Below are 19011 nucleotides of genomic sequence, written 5' to 3'. Positions count from 1 at the left end.
GCTCGAATGTTCAGGGATTTAATATGTAAGTAATAAGTAAATCTCTAATTTTATCGATTAGGTATAAATTTATATCAAATTTGTTTTTAAAGCGTAAAAATAAGATGAACATTAAAACATGATTAAAACGGGCTTATTTCAAATGATCGATTTAAACTATTCTTTTGAAAATGACGTGTAAAAATTACATATTTTTTTAAATTTCAGGATTAAATAATTTATATATGAAAGACATTATATAGAAAATGGCATGTGTTTTTGTAATATTCTAGTATAATAATAAAAAAGATAGTAGAATGAAAAGCTGCCGAAAAAGCGCAGACAAATTCGCCAAAAATTAGATTATGACTCCCTCTACAAAAACACAGTAGAGAGAGAAGAGAATTATACCTTTCTGTCGGTAAATACAGAATTCTTTCTTCGTACAATTTTACATCGTTACATCATTACATACTTTCTATTTCACATAAATCTTTTTATTAAAGCAAAACAGGAGAAATAAAAAAATTTGTTAAATATTATTATAAATTTGTACAAAAAAGGATGCTTGCATTTAAAATTAATATGTATGTATATAAATATATATATTTGCTAAGGAGGGTAAATTTATTTTCAAGCACTCTTTACGTTCTTTTGCAAGAGAAAATCACACTTGACATTCTTACGCAAAATATTAATCGAAAGCATTATCTGCAAATATTTCATATATCAATCGATAATTATTTAATTACATTAATTTCTTTACAGCAAGCCAACCTGTTATTGAAATCACCGTCGGACCAATGATGCTTTGTACTACTTGCTTTGTGCAAAAGGGGCGAAAAAACAATCTAAGCAATTCATACGTGGAGTATCATCGACGTTTAGTGTACATTATTATTATAAAACGTAGAAAGAGTAAAAATTTATTCAGCAAAAAAAATTAAATCTGAAAATTTTCGTGTCAACTCGGCTCGACTCTGCGTGCATTCGGTAATCCCAGAATATACAATAAAAAAGCATAAATAATACAGTATATAAAAAACAGAATTATGTATACAGAGCCCGCAAAAATATCTACTCTAATCGTCCGCCTATTGTGACTTAATGAAAAACATAACAACCTAAAATTGTATGATTTGATTTCGCCTCCCGTTAATGTATCGTCTTCGCGCCTTCAATATTTATCTGATAGATATGAAATCGTACGACGAATTTATTCACTAATATAAGCGCGGGTGAGGCATATATTTCGCAATTTAAGCGGGAATCATATCACGGTCAACGTATCATATCTGTAGTGGCCGTTATGTGTAACCGAAATATCACACGTTCCACGCCTCTAACGAGCAAAAAATAGCGCAAAAAAAATTATTCTCTTTTCTATTTTTCTTATTTTTTTCCCACGTCAGAGTCGTGTTGATAATTGTAACGAAAAAAAATTTCTTCTTTTTCCTATTTTCTCTCTCCCAACGCGCGAGGATGATTATACATTACATCCCCCCTCCCCTAGACTGCACAAAATATTTGTAATAATTATTTTCAGATTGAATAGATTATAAATATCTTAGCAAATCTTTTTGAGAAATATTTACAAAATAATTACTATATATATTTATTTTTTACTTTATTATAAATATTATATATAATATTTCATCTATTAAAAAAATGTGTTCGATAAAAATTTTTATAAAATATGTGTATAACATATTTATATAATATTTCAAGAAAATATATTTTCATAAATATTTATAAATATTTATCATAAATATTGTGTGCTCTCTAAAATTTACACATATCTCTCTTGGACGGGCGTCCCCTCTGCTTTCTTTTTGTACGATTCATACATTAATCAAAAACGTCATTTCCGTTACTGTTAATGCAACAGTTGTGCAATAACTGTGAGGCTCTATCACGTTATTGCGGCATGTAATGTGTACGTCTTCGATTTCGAATGCGACGGAAAAAATACGATAATTGTGATCGGCTCTTGCGAATTTGAGTGTATATTATTATAATGGAAATATCGCGTCTCTCGATATTTTTAGCGAAAAATTATAATTGACGGGCGTCGATTATGACATGTGTTTCAATATGTAATATTCTAAACTCAGCCGTACGCGTCAGCCTTGCTTCTTTATGTCTCGTGCACGAGATAAAGATTTAACGATTGAAATATCATATAATAAAATCGATGCCGGAAGTAAGAAATAAAAACGAAGAGTCGTAAGCGTAACGTTCAGCAGTACCAGAGTGGTTTCGTAATGATGACAGGTCAATGTTGCGTGATTCGTTTAATGGCGTTGATGGTATAACAAAACTCTGCGATTAGAGCATAAAATAAAAAAGAAATAATAAAACACAGACACTAATAAGGGATTTCGAGAGATATCATCGTATTTTAATGAATAAAGCCGATAATTTGTGAAAATGTTAAAAATGTACTAATTAAAGTTTCGCAATGGTATTGCGTGATTCATTTTAATGGCGCTTTAATGTATGCATATATGTAACAAAATTCTTGTTTGCAACAGAAAATAAAAAAAAAAAAACGATAAACATACATATTAATAAGATTTAAAAAAATCGTAAATAATATATTAAACAAATTGAATTAATTTAATTTATAGTTAAGGAAGGCGCGAGCCAGTATTTATAAAAATATGAAATAATTAAATAATAATTAATTAAAATTATATATATACGTTGAATATTATAATGTTTAAATTAAGACTTTATTACAATTTAAAATAATTTAAATTTGTTATAATTCCTTAATAATGTAACTTAAACGAACGGTGTCGTATAAAGCAACATAAGAAAGAAAAAAGTTACTGAATATAGAACATAAATTATATACATTATCTCTGCCCAATCAAAGTTTTATATCAAAATGAGGTTAAAAGTTCATTTTTCTGCTTTTGCGAAATAGCCGAATTTATGTTTGACTTATTTCTCAACAAAAATTTATGGATCTTCTGACTCGTGGATTCATTCATTACGCGATCGAAGTAAATCACGAAATGAACGAGCGTCTTTTGTACTTTGCTTTCTCACTTTGCAGAAAAAAAATTGCGAACGATATTGGAAATATATCCAGATTAAACTGGAAAATCCGCAATTACTGCGCGCTTTCTTCCCTGGAACAAGAAAAACGTGACATTCGCAGAATGTAGGGTGTGATAGGTTACAACAAGTTGCCATTGATGTAATATTATATATATATATATATATATATATATATATTTCTTTAATAAATAAATATAAGGAAAAGAAAAGTGTGCAGAAAATGAGGCGCAAAAAGCGCACGAGCACGATTGCGATATTTTTCTTGATCACTTTAGCGATCAAGAAATTTGATGACGTCAGTGATAAATTTTGCTGCCATATGAATGTTTGCCATTTGTAAGAATTCTTTTGGATGAGAAATTAAAGGAATTATTATATGTCCAAAATAATTCCACGTGATATTTTCAATATTGTTTATTTTGCTCAACAAATCATTCATACATCATTCTACAACGATCGATTTGACAAAACATTCGATCGTGGATGGATGTGCACCTGCAGGCGGAAAACGGGGCAAGCTTTCGAGGGAAATTCTGACGCAACTTTGCAATATATTTGTTGTGCAAAAATTCATTGACAGGCATTGACAGATAGAAGCGATACAAAGTAGCGAATGCAAATGCGTGATGCTTGTATAGGGGAGGGGATAAAGGATATCGTCACCCTATATATGCGGCATATATGCGGTGACGATCGTTACTTCGACTTAATAGTTTACATACAACGAACGAGGCGAGGGAACCTTCGAAGATTGTTGATTAATCTCCGTGCTGGAGCTTGTTATTTTTGAGCATAAAAACACTTCTTTTCTCACGTGGTCTCAAATTTCTCTTCGGTGACAGAAGCTACCGGGCTTAAGATGGGATATTCATTAATGGCGATCTGCGTCCTCGTGGCACTTGTGCTGGCGAGATTCGTTTATGGACGTCCTGCGGTCGATAAGAGCGGGTAATTATGACGTTTTTTTAATTTCGAAAATTGAAATATCGATCTCGATTTCATAGAAAAATATCGAGAATTTTCGATATTTCCTATATATTCGATATGTTGCCCGTTTTAACGACGTGACCTTCCGTTTTAGTCTCCTCCACGTTTGCATACTTTACGTCAGAATGTTATTAGCCATATTTTAACGATATTACGTCATATTAACGATAACATCGGGATATAAATATTATCGATTACATCGATATAAGAGAGACATGTCTCATAAATTTATGTTTTGTAGCAAAAAAGAAAGTGCAGAGACATTTTCCGATTTTTCTCAAATATCAGCTATCTTATTCGATATCTCATTTTTATAATTTTTATTTTAGGTTGAACTTGAACATGTTAGAGTCACATGGTAACTCAAAGTTGGAAGATCTCTCGATCTACGAACTAAATGCAGTCTCATCGCTCGCGCAAGGAAGCTCGATTCCGGCCAAATTGTGAGTCGAATTGAAATTCTCTCATTTTAAAAGTTATAAATTCGATATCGTTCATTTAGTGTAACTCGTCGCATTTTTTGCAGACGAGAAAAACGATCGTCGGATCACAGACTAGCCGAGTTGGAGACACTTTTGCATTTGTTGAAAATCAGCATCAAACGCTCGCTGAATATGACAGAATATGACAGATTGGATCCGACAACGATGTAAGAAAAAAATGATAATTAGAGTTATATATTATATAAATATTTTTATCTTTATAAGATATTATATAAATAAAAATATTTATATATGACGACATTTTGTTACACATGTACACACGTACATACATATATAGTTTTTTTTTTTTTTTTTTTTTTTTTTACTTTTAAAATAACTTATATACTTTTTAATGCAATAATAATTTTTCTTCTAAAAAAAAAAAAAGAAAAAAATCTTGTTTTCTAAAAAAGAAAAAAAGTAAAAAATGACAACTTTACAGTGGCCGTCGAAGGCGATTCGCGGTGAATGAAATTCCAATGAAATTGGTACTACCTACCCATCACGTCGAGAGAGTGAAATTCGACGGGGACCCTGCGTATCCTCTAATTAGGTGAGTTTGTGTCTTTTTTTCCCTCCAATTATTAATTATAAATGTCGCACAAACTGCGTTGATACAATTGCATCGATTGGCAAAGAGATCGGCGGAAGCGTGTTCAAGGGCACGAAGAGCACGAGACGATAACATCTTTTGTATCTTTTTCGGTACGCTTTTTCGCGTGCGTAAGTCGCGCGCGCTTCGATAAGTACGTAATTGCGTAGGTCATAAATTCGAGAAAGCGAGAGTTAATGTTAATATACATAAATCTAGGCTCTAAAAGTGACGCAAGGCTATCGCTGTATCAGCGCTAACGGCGCGATAAGTCCTCGCCGCCCGTTGGAACGTGCCATCTTGCTTTTTTATCGCCGCGTCGCGACATTTCGCAATTATTTCGATTTACATCAAAAGAAGTAATCGACCCCGACGATTACGTTCGAAGATGCATAATCGAAAAAGAAGCTTACAGTATATGTAAGCATATATATAGATGCAAGCGTTTCCGACGATTTCTACTGCGCATGTGCGATTAATTGATAAGGATATAATCTTTGATATATTTTAAACAGAAAAATCACCCTCGTGTTCAGCGATATATATATATATATATATATGTTTATATGCGGGCATGCATTTAATTATAACTTATATTTTAATTTAATAATTTTTAATGAGAAAAAAAGGGGGAGAGAATCCTTTTATCTTTGAGCAAAATCAAATGAAGCTAATTTATATTATTGGCAAAAAAAATTTAATCTTTTCTATTTTTATTTTTAGTTGAGTAAATTCTGATAGAACTATCTGATGAAAGCGTGATTTTTATCACAAGGGATGAGCCTGCAAGGAACATTGCATCGTTTCGACCGATTAGAAGAATCGCGGGAACTACAGAAGCGAAGATTACATCAAGAAATCATCAAGAGTGACGTGGTGAAAAGAATACAATTCCATAAACTTAACAGATTTATTGTAACAAATCATCTATATTAACGAGTAGATAATATTTTTTAAAGTTTATTTCTTATTCTTAAAATAAGAAATGGATACATTTTTTTATTGTTTCTTTACTTATGGGTAGGTGATTTAACAAATATTAAATTCTATAATAAAATTGCCTATAATAAATTCTTAATTAGTGATTAGAAACTTTTTTGTAATAACAGTTACATATATGGTTAATAAATGGTTGACAAATGGTATTAAAAACAAAAAATTTGATTTAAGAAATAAATAAAAAAAACAGAAAGTTTAACAAAAGTTTCTTATTAATTGTAGTTAAATCCTTATTTAATAAGTCAATGATTATTTTAACTAATGATTGAAAATCAACCAACTATGAATTATTGTAAAAATCGGCAAAATATTAAAAGAATATAATTAAATTGAAAATGGTATAAATAAAAGACTTAATTATTTTACTGGTACAAATAAAAATATATATTTAATTTTAAGATCTTTAATTGTATTTATCATACATTGTTTTTTGCAATAAGCAAGAATATAAGTTATAAAGGGATAAGTTAATTATTGCTACAATTTGGTCTTTCACAAGTCTTTTCAAATCATAGTTACATAACTTTCGTATCAACTGTACGTTTAGTATTGATGTTTCTTCTCTCTTATTTTTTTTTCGCGTTAAACACGCGGTCTACAACTTTTTTATTACATCCATAAATGGATTAATATAGACAATTTTTAGATTTAATTCACAAAAATTCTAAGATAAAAATATAATTCATTTTAATATTTTACATACGTGAAACAAAGCTAAGCTTACAATTAATGCATCACATAATTATTATTATAATATTTCTATAATATAGTCTTGAAATGTTATTGGAATATTAATTGCAATCTCATTGGAATTTAGTAATTTCATATCTTTAGAAAGATTACGTAGTCCTTCTCTGTTTCTTTTTCACTAAATAAAAACTTATTCTAATAATATGGGTGCTTACAAAACATAGCATAATTGTGTTTTTGGATCTTATCTTTGTCCTTATATCGGGATAACAATATTAGTTTTTTATTTTATTGAAGGCTTGTCATCAGCTTCTTATTGTTAGTAGCACAAATCGACACAAGTCAATTACATCATTTTTATTTCCCTTTCAATTTATATTAATAACATTGCTATTCGACATTGAAAAAATAAAAAGAAAAAGAAAAGAGAAAAATAGACTTATATTTGTTACTATCTATATAAATAATTTTTTCGCTTTATGATAATAATTATTTTATATGATAATAATTATCTTTAAAGAGAGAAGAAAAAAAACAGAAAGAAAGAGAGAGAGAGAGAGAGAGAGAGAGAGAGAGAGAGAGAGAGAAATAATTATGTATAATATGTATATACAAATGTACTTGTGTAGAGCATAATTAAAATGATAAAGAAAGCTTACATTTGTGTTTATATTAATAAATTATATTATTACATGGACACATAGAAAAAAAAATTATAATAATTTTACATAATAAGTTATATTCGAGACATATGCGTATCAATGTTTATACGTTGCTGCATTTTTATACTCTTTGTTTATAATTCAAGCTAAATTTTAAATCGACAATAAAAGTAATTTTATCTTTTGGCGGAATGTGTTAGATTTTTCGTAATTTATCTATATATGAAATAAATTTAATAGAATAAAAAACGCGCAGATAAGTGTAAAGCTATCGTATCAGACTATGCATTAAAGATTGAAATAAAAATTGAAATTAAAGATTGAAATTTGACGAGTCAGAAGAAAAAAAATGTTAGCTTTTTTTGTTCTGATCAGTCACATTTTAATTTCTCAGATTACTCATTAAAGATTGAAATTGAAGAAATTCGACCAATCAGGACAAAGAAATTTTGACTCTTCTCGTTCTAATTAGTCAAATTTTAATTATTACTCTTTAATGAGTATTTTTTATTTAGCGACACAGGTATTATTCTGTCTTTTTTCAATATCCAATGACAACAAAGATAAAATGACGCTTATGTCACTAAGTGAAAAGAACCTACTGTAGTTTAAAGCCTGCATTAAGCTCGTATCAGATTAGGCATTGAAGATTGAGATTGAAGATTGAAGATTGAAATTTGATTAATCAGGCCAAAGCAATTTTAGTACGGGCTTTAGACTTCTTGAAGATTGAGAGTGAAGATTGAAATTTAATCAGGAAATTTTAGCTTCTTTTGTTCTAATTTTAGTCACATTCAAATTTTAATCTTGAATCTTTAATGTGTAGTCTGATACAGATTTAAGCCCATATCAGATTATGCACTGAAAATAATTGAAGATTAAAGATTGGAGTTTGACTAATTAAAACAAAAAGAATTAAACTTTCTTTGTCTTGATTAATCAAATTTAAATCTTCAATCTCAACTTTCAATGCATAGTGTGATATAAGCTTTAACGCAGTCGTAAATTAAACAGTACTAAAAATCTATAGTTTACGTTACATTTCTTAGTACTGGCAGTGAAATTCGAACGCAGAGAAAGTCTTAAGATTTCATTCGATCATTTGATTGGCTAAAACACGATTGGAAATGATTTTAAATACAAGTATGGACTATACGAATCCTCAAATCTATCGAGCTATTTTCGCGCGCTTACGATTCAAATTCAAAAATTCCGAGATATCGCTTCGACTCTGTCGATTGCCCTATCGATTCTCGTTCACTCGGATCGCACTTCTCGCCTTATCGATCGAGCGGAGCGAGAGAGCGAGGCGTGACGGAACGGAACGGAACGAGACGAGACGAGACGAGACGGAGACGAGGAGGCGATGAGACCAGAGACCAGACGAGGCGAGGAGGTTGGTTGAGTCTCGCCAACGCTGGGTCAGTCGGCGACGAAGCGGGGGAGGAAGCGAGGCGAACGCTCGCGCGAGGGACTTCACTACTGACGACTGCTAGAAGTGGCGCAATGGTAGTCGTTGGCGATATTACCCGCTGGTGAAATCCAACCGAGGGATTAACAGGAGCGAAGGGCGTGTTTGTGAAGATGCATCACTGCCGGAGCCTTCGGACTCTTGGCTCAGTCTTGGTGACGCTGCCGAGAGCAACAAGCGCGAGATCAGCGCGAGGGCACAGCTATCGGGCGGTCTAGCTATCGAACGTCCAAAGAGAGAGAGAGAGAGAGAGAGAGAGAACGAGAGAGGACATCCGATGCGAAAAAACGGGACGGAAAGGCTGCTCCGGGAAATGAAACGGACTCCGAGTCTCTTCTTCTGGGAAATTTTCATGAACTTGCCGTAGCTCTCTTCGGCTTCTCTTGTAGATAAAAAATTGCGCGCGCGCGCGCGTGTGTGTGTACATGTGCGGGTGTGCGTGAGATTTTCCTCGAGCACGGTGAGATGTTTTCATCGCCGGCGTCGGTGGTGGGCGAGCCGCCAGGCTACGACTTCCAGAAAGAGGAGAACGCTGCCAAGTGGAAGGGAGTGTTTGTCAACTCCCTGCGTAAGGTGCGTGCACGCACTTATCGTCGTTTGCACGATCACCTCTTTTGTTTCGTCTCCCTCTGTCTCTGTCTCTCTCTCTCTCTCTCTCTCTCTTTCTCTTTCTTTCTCTCGTTCTCGCTCTCTCTCCTTCTCTCCTCTGTACCCTTACACTTCGCTGTCTTGTCTTTCCGTTCTTATCCCCTCCCCTCTTCTGTCTGTTCTTTTCTCTTTTCCCTTTTTTTTTCTTTTTTTCATCATTCGCTTGAACGCTCGATCATTTTTCGTTCCAATGATTTTACGTCGGGGCTGGATCGATCAATGACACCGACCGACGTCATCGCTGTGTGCGTGACCACCATATGATTTTTCAATTACGCTGTACTTGTGTCAAACTCGACGATCGACTAATCCTAGAGATATTTATATATCTTGAATAATTGATATATTTAAAAATTTTTAAGGATACTTTGTCAAAATTTGCATTCGAAGAAACGTTAATTTTTATATGATATAAGCATATCTTTATTTTTTTTTTCTTTTTGAGAAGGGAAGGGGCAACCACAATTGCCTGATAATATGGAGGTAGATATTTACTTATTAACAGCCAAGGAAAATTGTTAATTTTGTAGGTACTAGAGCAAGTACATCCTAGTCTCGAAGCTCGACAAGATGCGTTAGATTATGTGGAGAGTTTAATTTTAAGAATGCTAGGCATGCTTTGTGGACATCCACCTCCTCAAACCCCCCAAGATGTAGAGGAAAGAGTAAGACGAACATTTCCTACTCCCATTGACAGATGGGCGCTGCGTGATGCAAGGGATGCATTAGAGAAGGGAAAAAAAAAGTCGCCGTTAGTGCTACCTGTCGACAAGATTCATCAGTTGTTACAAAAGGTACATACAACAATTAATTTATACACTTGCATGCTATTTGTAAAGTATACAGATTTTCTAAAATCCAAATATTGTGTATAATTATGTATAATTAATTACATATAATTTTCTTTTAATAGGAAGTATTACAGCACAAAATTGATTCGCAAGTTAGCCTATTTGTAGTCGGGGTTTTGGAATATATTTCTGCTGATATTCTGAAGGTTGGTGATGCATTCAATTACAAAATTCAATTATTAAATCTGTGTTTATTTCTTTTATTCTATTGTTTAAGAAAATGTAAAATTCTGTTTTCCCTTTTTAGCTAGCTGGAAATTATGTGAAGAACATTCGCCATGTAGAGATTTCGTGCGAAGACATACGAGTTGCAATGTATGCAGATATGGTAAGACATTGTTTGTAGAACCGTACAATCTGTGTTGTATCTCTGTTTTGCACCTTAATCGATCAACATACACTCTGTATCATATTTTGCCACTTACATTTTTTATAATCGATTCGAGTATATCGATGTACATACATTTGACCTATTGAAAATTATATGTCTATACACTTTATAATTGTGATATCAATAATATAGTTTATATTTATAATTTCGATTCAGGCTTTGGTTTATAAAATATTTTTATGTACAATGATATAAAGAGCTTATATATATATATATAAACTATATCATTGTACATAAAAATATTTTATAAACCAAAGCCTGAATCAGAATTATAAATATAAACTACATTATTGATATATATATATATATATATAGGTAGATTAATACAAGTAATATTACATCGCGCATTAAATAGAAAGTAAAGTGCAGTAGAAAAATATGATACCTTGCTAGTAATGGTTTGCTTATTACTCGTTTACAGAATTAAGATAATTTTCTTTCGTTGAATATTTAATTTATTTGAAAATACATTTTACATATTAAGTCTCTCTCTTTCTATTAGTTTAAGAAATGGAAAATTCTTTTATAATCTGTAACTTGAAGCATCCGCTACTAGCAATAGGTAGAATAATGAATTTCAAAATTCGCTATACTAGGCTAATTGTGGCTGCATATATTCTATGCTTGGTTACATGCTTTCCACTAATATATAACAACTCCAACCATGTTCATTCTTCGCTCATGCTGTTCTAGGTGGTACGTACTTGTGATTGCACAGAAAAAAGATTTAAGATGTCAATATAGTTTTTGGTATCCTTATATTATTTTTGCAGAAGTTTGCATATTTATATTTATTTCTAAATTTTTATTTTTTTGGTTTTTATTATTGCTATATTCTCTGTAAATATTTTCTTAGAATGTTTATCAAAATTTAATTCAACTAACACATGTGGATCATTGCAATTTTTATCACATTATAGGAAAGTTAAAATATATATAATATTATTTTTATGAGTAAAATATATATTACATAATTTTCTAATAAACAAAATAAATTATTAAAAGAAGGCTTTTAGTATTGAATCATAAGTTAACTAAGAGAAGGCAAATAGAATGATTACATCTTATGTATATGAATGTAATCGATAAGTTAGCAAAATTTTGAAAATTACATATGTTGATATAAAAACATTTATTTATACATTTCGTCTTAATTTTGACTAGTCACTTGTCATATAATTGTCAACCAAATGACATATATTTTTGATTTGTTAAGTATATGCAAGCTTATTATCTACTAACAACGTCATTGCAATAATTGTACATAAGATATTATATTGACTTATGTTTTTTTTGGGGGCTTTGCTATGCGTTCACTCCATCTATTTATTTAACAAATACAAAGTCTAGGGTTTGCATTTTGCAATTGTAAATGCATGAAGCCTCTATACAGGCATCTTGAATCTTTTGGCCAATTAGTGAACGCATTTTAAGGTTGTCGCAAGTAGTTTTTACTTATTCGCGGTTTGATGACATGCGAGATAGTTATTTACTAGTCTATGTCCAACTTATCTTTGTAAATCTTACCATTGATTTGATCTGATTTTCTGTGTGTTACAATTTATTGTTAGTATATTTACCATAAAATTGACTTATAATTTTAATTTTTTTAATTGTTATCGAATAATATTTGCGCTCCAAGTATTGCTCTCATTTGCCTTTCTCTTGTTTAATTTATAAACAAAATAACTAAAATTCTTTAAATATGTTTATTTTTTTAAAATATATTCGAGAAGTGTTTATAAGTTTATAAATAAAAGTTTTAAAGTATCGTATCTTAACAACATGGTCGTTTTACATAACAAATAATATTGTGTATTTTTTTCTGTTCTAATAATAACTCATTGTTTCTTTAAAGAATTGTTTCTTATTAGAATATTTTTTTTGTACAATATATGCAAATTATTTATGTCAACAGTAATGATATAAGTTAGAAAGTTAGAATTCAAAATTTAAGTCTATTTAATTTTTTTATAGTTTTTTTTAACAAATGTATAATACCTGTAAGAAGTGTATAATTCCTGTAGATTGCATAACTCACTTTGCAAACACAAAGTATATAATTTCTTTCTTATTTAAATTCAGTTTAATATAAATATAATAAGTACAATATAATATAACATTATACTAATTATATTGCAGAATGTGGTTAATAATATATGAATTATAGATTGACAAAGTGTCATAGAAATTTAATGCCTTGTATAATACAGAAATTTTAATAATTTTTGTCTTGCATGCTGTTATACAGAACGACTAATTTTGTCATTAATGATTAGTTGTTAACTATCTCTGATCAGTAACTATTTATTATTTCCACTTTCTTTTTTTAACATAAATGTTTAAAGATACAAAAATATCTGAGATTGTTATTTATAATATGATACACAATTTATCAACAGGTACTGATGGATATGTTTTATCAAGACGATTGCACGGAAGGTCCGCAAAGTAGCTTAGGTGCAGTTGTTTCCCAGACTTATGAAGAATCTGTGCGAGATCTCATTCATGATGAACGGCATTACATTCGGGACCTGCATATGATTATCAAGGTAATATAAAGAAAATGTATTATTATTAGAGAAAGCTAATTAAACTATAAATTATATTAATATAAATTAATATAAATATTATAATATAATAATACATTAAATATTATAATTATAATATAATATTATATACTATATATTAAGTTAAATTATAACATAAATATAAATTATATATTAAACTTGTGTAATTAACTAAATAATTTATATATTTAGGTATTTCGTGAAGAAATTGCAAAGCTGACACAAGATAAGGGTGAACTCGAAGCGCTCTTCAGTAATATTACAGATATTTATGAGATTACTGTGACATTACTCGGTAGTTTAGAAGACATAATGGAAATTGCAGAGGAAAAGCAAACGCCTACAGTTGGTTCATGCTTTGAAGAATTAGCAGAGGCGGCAGAATTTGATGTTTATATAAAGTATATATCATATACATTACACATAATACATATCACGTGTATAAATTTTTTTACTAATTACATACTGTATCCATTGCTAGATACGCAAGAGATATTAACAGTCCAGCTAGTCGGGAAGTTTTAACGAATTTATTATCAAGACCGGAAGCTAATGCGGCTTTGCGGGCGGCGGGTCATGGTTTTAGAGAAGCTGTCAAATATTATTTGCCAAAACTTTTATTGCAACCTATATGGCATTGTTTCCTGTATTTTGATTACATAAAGGTATTATGTTTTACTCATTGCATATATATATATATGTATATAAAAGATTATTTGCATTCATTTTTTGTAATAATTTCTATTTTTTCAATAAATGATAGGTTTTACACAAGCGCACACCTAACATAGAGGATGGCGAAACTCTGGAGCAAGTACAAGGTTTATTGAGACCGCTGCAAATGGAATTGATGCAATCTGTGGCGAGTCTTCCCAAAAAGGATACGGGCTTGCCAATGCAGAGCAGAGCGAGAAGACAAGCGGCATTAGAAAAGATTAGCGAATTACAAAAGACAGTAGACGGTTGGGATCAAAGGGATATCGGGCAGTGTTGCAATGAGTTTATTAGAGGTAATGAAAAGAAACGATCTTTTTATTCCAAACGTCTTGATACTCAACCGTTACCTTTAATCTTATTAATATTTTTATTTCGATAATTTTTGTTTGCAGAGGATACCTTGGGAAAAGTGGCTAGTAACGGACGAAGATTAACCGAGAGAAAAGCCTTATTATTCGATGGATTGCTAGTATTGTGCAAACCAAGTAGTAGTAAAAGAGTCAGCGTTACCGTTGCAGCGGGTATTGTTGCAGTTGGAGTAGGTGGACATCCGGCTCACCAGGGTGAACTCCGATTGAAAGAGAGATTTTTTATCAGGAAGGTTGACATTATCGATAGAGAAGATACCGAAGGTAAAAAAATACATCTAAATTTTGTTGTGATCTCATGTCAAATTTTTATTTCACGTACAATATATGTTTGTAGAGTTGAAAAATGCTTTTGAGATTGCACCGAGAGATCATCCTAATGTCATTCTTGTTGCCAAATCTGTTGAGGACAAGAATAATTGGATGGCAGATTTAGTGATGTTGAATACAAAAAGTATGTTGGAAAGGACTTTGGATAGTATTCTTCTGGACGAAGAAAGAAAGCATCCATTAAGGCTACCTCCAGCTCATTTGTATAGATTTACTGAACAAGATAGCAAGGAGAACATTGTTCTAGAGGCCAGAGAAAATGGCGGTGTTCCATTGATTAAGGGTGCAACTTTGATAAAATTAGTAGAGAGATTGACTTATCATATATATGCTGATCCAGCTTTTGTAAGAACATTCCTTACTACTTACAGGTAAATAATAGCTCTTTATACTCTCTCTATAACAATTTTTCATATATATATATATATATAAAATTGCTAATTTTTTAATAATTTATTTTGTAGAAGTTTTTGCTCACCTCAAGAATTATTAACGTTGCTGATAGAAAGGTTTGATATACCAGATCCTTCGTTAGTCTATGGTGAAGAAGAAAAACCCTCGGTATGTAAAACGACGGCCAGAGAAGATTGGAAAAGATATAGGAAGGAATTCTGTCAACCGGTGCAGTTTAGAGTTTTGAATGTTTTAAGACATTGGGTGAGTAATATACATTTTTTTCTCATCTATCACAAATTCTATGAAATTCTTAAAACTGTTTTTTTCTTTTTTTCTGAATATTTTTTTTAGGTGGATCATCATTTTTACGATTTCGAACGTGACAGGAATCTTTTGGAAAGATTGCAGTCGTTTTTGGACACTGTTAGTGGCAAATCTATGCGGAAGTGGGTTGATTCAGTGCTAAAGATTGTTCAAAGAAAATGCGAACCGTCGGAACAACGACCTATTACATTTAGTTTTGAACGATCTCCTCCACCGATTGAAACGCATCTTAAAATTCCAGAAAATAATGAAGAATATGGAATACTTACGGTAGACATACAAGATATAATAATTAATGTGATTTAATTAAAGAAATATTTAGCCATTGAATTAATTTATCCTGAGAAATAACTTGTCAATTGCAGATACATCCTATCGAAATAGCGAGACAATTAACACTATTAGAGTTTGAACTGTACAGAGTAGTAAAGCCCTCCGAGTTAGTTGGATCTGTATGGACTAAAAAAGACAAGGAGAAGACGTCACCGAATTTAATGAAAATGATTAAACATACGACAAATTTTACAAGGTGGCTGGAGAAAATAATAGTCGAAGCTCAAAATTTTGAGGAGAGAGTAGCCATCGTGTCACGCGCAATTGAAATAATGATGGTGCTCCAGGATCTCAACAATTTCAATGGCGTTCTGGCGATTGTCAGCGCCATGGGATCGGCTTCAGTTTTTAGGCTAAAATTTACCTTTCAAGTATGTATAAAGTGTGTACAAAATTTCATGAATTTTGCAAAATTCTCAAAAAATACATTTATCAAGCCTGTATGATTCATATATGCATATATGTTTTTTAAAAATATTATTAAATATATAATTATTATAAATATATTATATTAAATATATAATATATATTTATTTAAAATATATAATATAATAATATATTTATAATAATTATATATTTAATAATATTTTTACAAAACATATATGCATATATGAATCATACAGGCTTGATAAATGTATTTTTTGAGAATTTTGCAAAATTCGTGACAAAGTTCTTTGTCAAAGACATTTCTTTCTTAAAACGCGTTTATTTTCACAGCCATTACCAGCACGATTAGAAAAGGCTTTGGAAGAAGCACGTGAGCTTAATAACGATCATTTTCGGAGATATCAAGAAAAATTACGATCCATCAATCCACCTTGTGTACCATTCTTAGGTAAGTATCATCAAAGTGACAAGTGATTCTTTTAAAATTATGAAGAAACTTTTAAAATTTTTCCTTTCGCGCGCGTGCGCATTTTCAGGTATGTACTTGACTAATATTTTGCATATTGAGGAGGGAAATCCAGACTACTTACCGGGAAGTCCGGAGCTAATTAATTTTAGTAAACGGCGAAAAGTGGCGGAAATAACTGGTGAAATACAGCAGTACCAAAATCAACCCTATTGTCTTTCAGTGGAGTCTAAAATAAGACAATATATTGAAAATATGTGTCCCTTTGACCCTAATATGTCAGATGCAAATATAGGCACTTATCTGTATAATAAAAGTTTAGAGATAGAGCCGAGGAAATGTAAAGCACCTACACGATTCGTAAGTATTTCATATATTTAATTCGGTATAAATAATATTATTTTCTCTCAGAGATCTCTTTGTAAATAACATTATTATTGCACAACAGTCGCGTAAATGGCCCGAGATAAACTTGAAGTCACCGGGAATTAAGGCCAGCAGAAGTTTGAGCGGGAAATTGCCAGCCCCGTTGCAAACGGTAACATCTAGCGTAAGGTCGCACGATCCTCCACCGGAAGTACCTCCACCTCTCGAATTACCGGAAACACCGCCACACGCATCGCAAGTCACAGTTCCGCACATAGGGGACCACAGCGTTTTTGCACCTGTCTTATTAGGTGATTGATTATGATCATCGATATTTGAACTGATTGATCCTCATTCGATAAAATGATTACGAGCGTAAAACCTTTTCTCACGGATTGCAGGACCTTCTGGAACTGTACCTCCAGGATCACCTAGTCCGCCTAGTATGTCAGGACTTTCGGTTTCGTCGAGTAGCAGCCCTCAACTGGAATCTCCCGGACATTTTCCTACGCAACAACTTACCCACTTTGGCTTTAATCCCAGCACCATAGGCATGATGAGCGCTCTGTCGAGTTTATCGTTGTCAGGTGGAAGTCCCAGTGGAATGCCAACGCCGCCGTCTCCCGGTAACATACCTCCTAGCCAACTTCCACCACCTCTACCGCCTAGATCCAACAGGAGACGAGAAAGTTCACTTAGCGAATCATCGCAACATGTAAGATTTTAAGATTAACTGGAATTATTTTATTCAATGAGTTTTCGATATATTATCGCGTTAATCTAATACTCAGGTATCTTTATATAACGAGATAGTGCAAATTATATAATAAAATGAAAATAATAACTGGATTATATTTAAAATCATTTTTATTATAGAAATAAAATTATAATATATTATTAGTATACTATAATATATAATTATAATGTTAGTATATTATAATTAATATATAATATAATAAATATATAAAATAATATCTAAAATAATATATATTAATAATAATATATTATAATATTATTAATATGTATTATGTATTACTCAGTATTATTCTTTTATAAATATAGATGTCATTGTATATATGTATATGTATATATGAATGATAGAGAAAAACTAAGAAATTTATTTTCAATGAAATATAGAGACAAGCGCCAAACGCGCCGATTCTTCCACCGAGGGAAGACATAGCCCCACCGCCATTACCACCCCGAAAAGACATACCTCCACGACTTCCACCGACACTAAACTCTAGCAGTTCGGCATTATTAGAGCGCCGAAATTCCACGTTAGAGAGCACATGCTCCAGCATCGTTCATCCACGGAGACATATGTCTTTCAATGGTCCTAGCCCCACGAAACTTACACCGACGCAGCCTAATGGTAAGATTGTTGCCGTTTGCAAAATTTTTTTCTTTTTTTTATGCGTAATCGCGAGTATTAATTTTGTTTTTGATTTTGATGATTGCATTTTAGGATCAGTGACACCGAGGTTACCACCAAAACCGAGTGTACCAGAACGTCCACCATCTACCATGTTTAATTTCAACGCTCCTCCCGGACCTAGTTAAGTGTTACTCCGTCTCTCTCTTTCCTTCTGCCTTTCTTTTTACAATTTTTTTTTACTTTGTTGGAAAAGAATATTTTTAATCGAGGCTTAATCCATTCAGTAAGTTAAATAAAGCTAAAATCTTTCTTGCCGTATAAATTGAAGAGGAGAAGTTCCAACAACACAGATTGATATTCACAGGTAGAATATTTATCTTTGATTATAGAAGTATGTATTATCAGTACTTTGTTCATTCACGACAATATTGTGACATGAATCATCTTTTATAGCGAGTTTATTTTAGTGCACTGATCCACATTATAGATTATTGCAAATCAATTTACAATGTAAACATAAGTAATTAAAAAACATTAAGATAATTATAATGGTAT

At 31.7% G+C, this 19011-nt stretch overlaps 2 protein-coding genes across 4 annotated transcripts; both read left to right on the top strand.

The window, feature by feature from the left end:
* Window positions 1-3332: 3332 nt before the first annotated feature.
* LOC140671165 (uncharacterized) lies at window positions 3333-6089 on the top strand. Of its 2 annotated transcripts, none has more exons than XM_072902313.1 (5): window positions 3333-3996; window positions 4365-4478; window positions 4562-4684; window positions 4960-5070; window positions 5885-6089. In XM_072902313.1, the coding sequence occupies exons 1-5, from the start codon at window positions 3908-3910 to the stop codon at window positions 5979-5981; spliced, it is 534 nt and encodes a 177-aa protein (XP_072758414.1). In that variant the 5' UTR covers window positions 3333-3907; the 3' UTR covers window positions 5982-6089. The 2 variants fall into 2 exon arrangements, with proteins under 2 accessions (XP_072758414.1, XP_072758415.1); XM_072902314.1 differs by having other exon boundaries at window positions 3353-3996; window positions 5833-5983.
* A 2747-nt stretch (window positions 6090-8836) lies between these two features.
* Window positions 8837-18785, top strand: LOC140670923 (protein son of sevenless-like). 2 transcript variants are annotated; one of them, XM_072901796.1, is made up of 19 exons: window positions 8837-9504; window positions 10110-10373; window positions 10493-10576; window positions 10678-10758; window positions 13224-13373; window positions 13584-13792; window positions 13873-14056; window positions 14155-14401; window positions 14501-14740; window positions 14814-15177; window positions 15271-15463; window positions 15554-15796; window positions 15892-16230; window positions 16577-16694; window positions 16783-17072; window positions 17161-17389; window positions 17480-17793; window positions 18216-18453; window positions 18547-18785. In XM_072901796.1, exons 1-19 carry the CDS (start codon window positions 9397-9399, stop codon window positions 18639-18641), a joined length of 3990 nt encoding a protein of 1329 aa, XP_072757897.1. In that variant the 5' UTR covers window positions 8837-9396; the 3' UTR covers window positions 18642-18785. The 2 variants fall into 2 exon arrangements, with proteins under 2 accessions (XP_072757897.1, XP_072757898.1); XM_072901797.1 differs by having other exon boundaries at window positions 9372-9504; window positions 10277-10373.
* Window positions 18786-19011: the final 226 nt, after the last annotated feature.

The sequence above is a fragment of the Anoplolepis gracilipes genome, chromosome 11 (assembly GCF_047496725.1).
Source record: "Anoplolepis gracilipes chromosome 11, ASM4749672v1, whole genome shotgun sequence".
NCBI lineage: Eukaryota > Metazoa > Arthropoda > Insecta > Hymenoptera > Formicidae > Anoplolepis > Anoplolepis gracilipes.
This window is presented reverse-complemented; position numbering and strand designations above follow the sequence as displayed.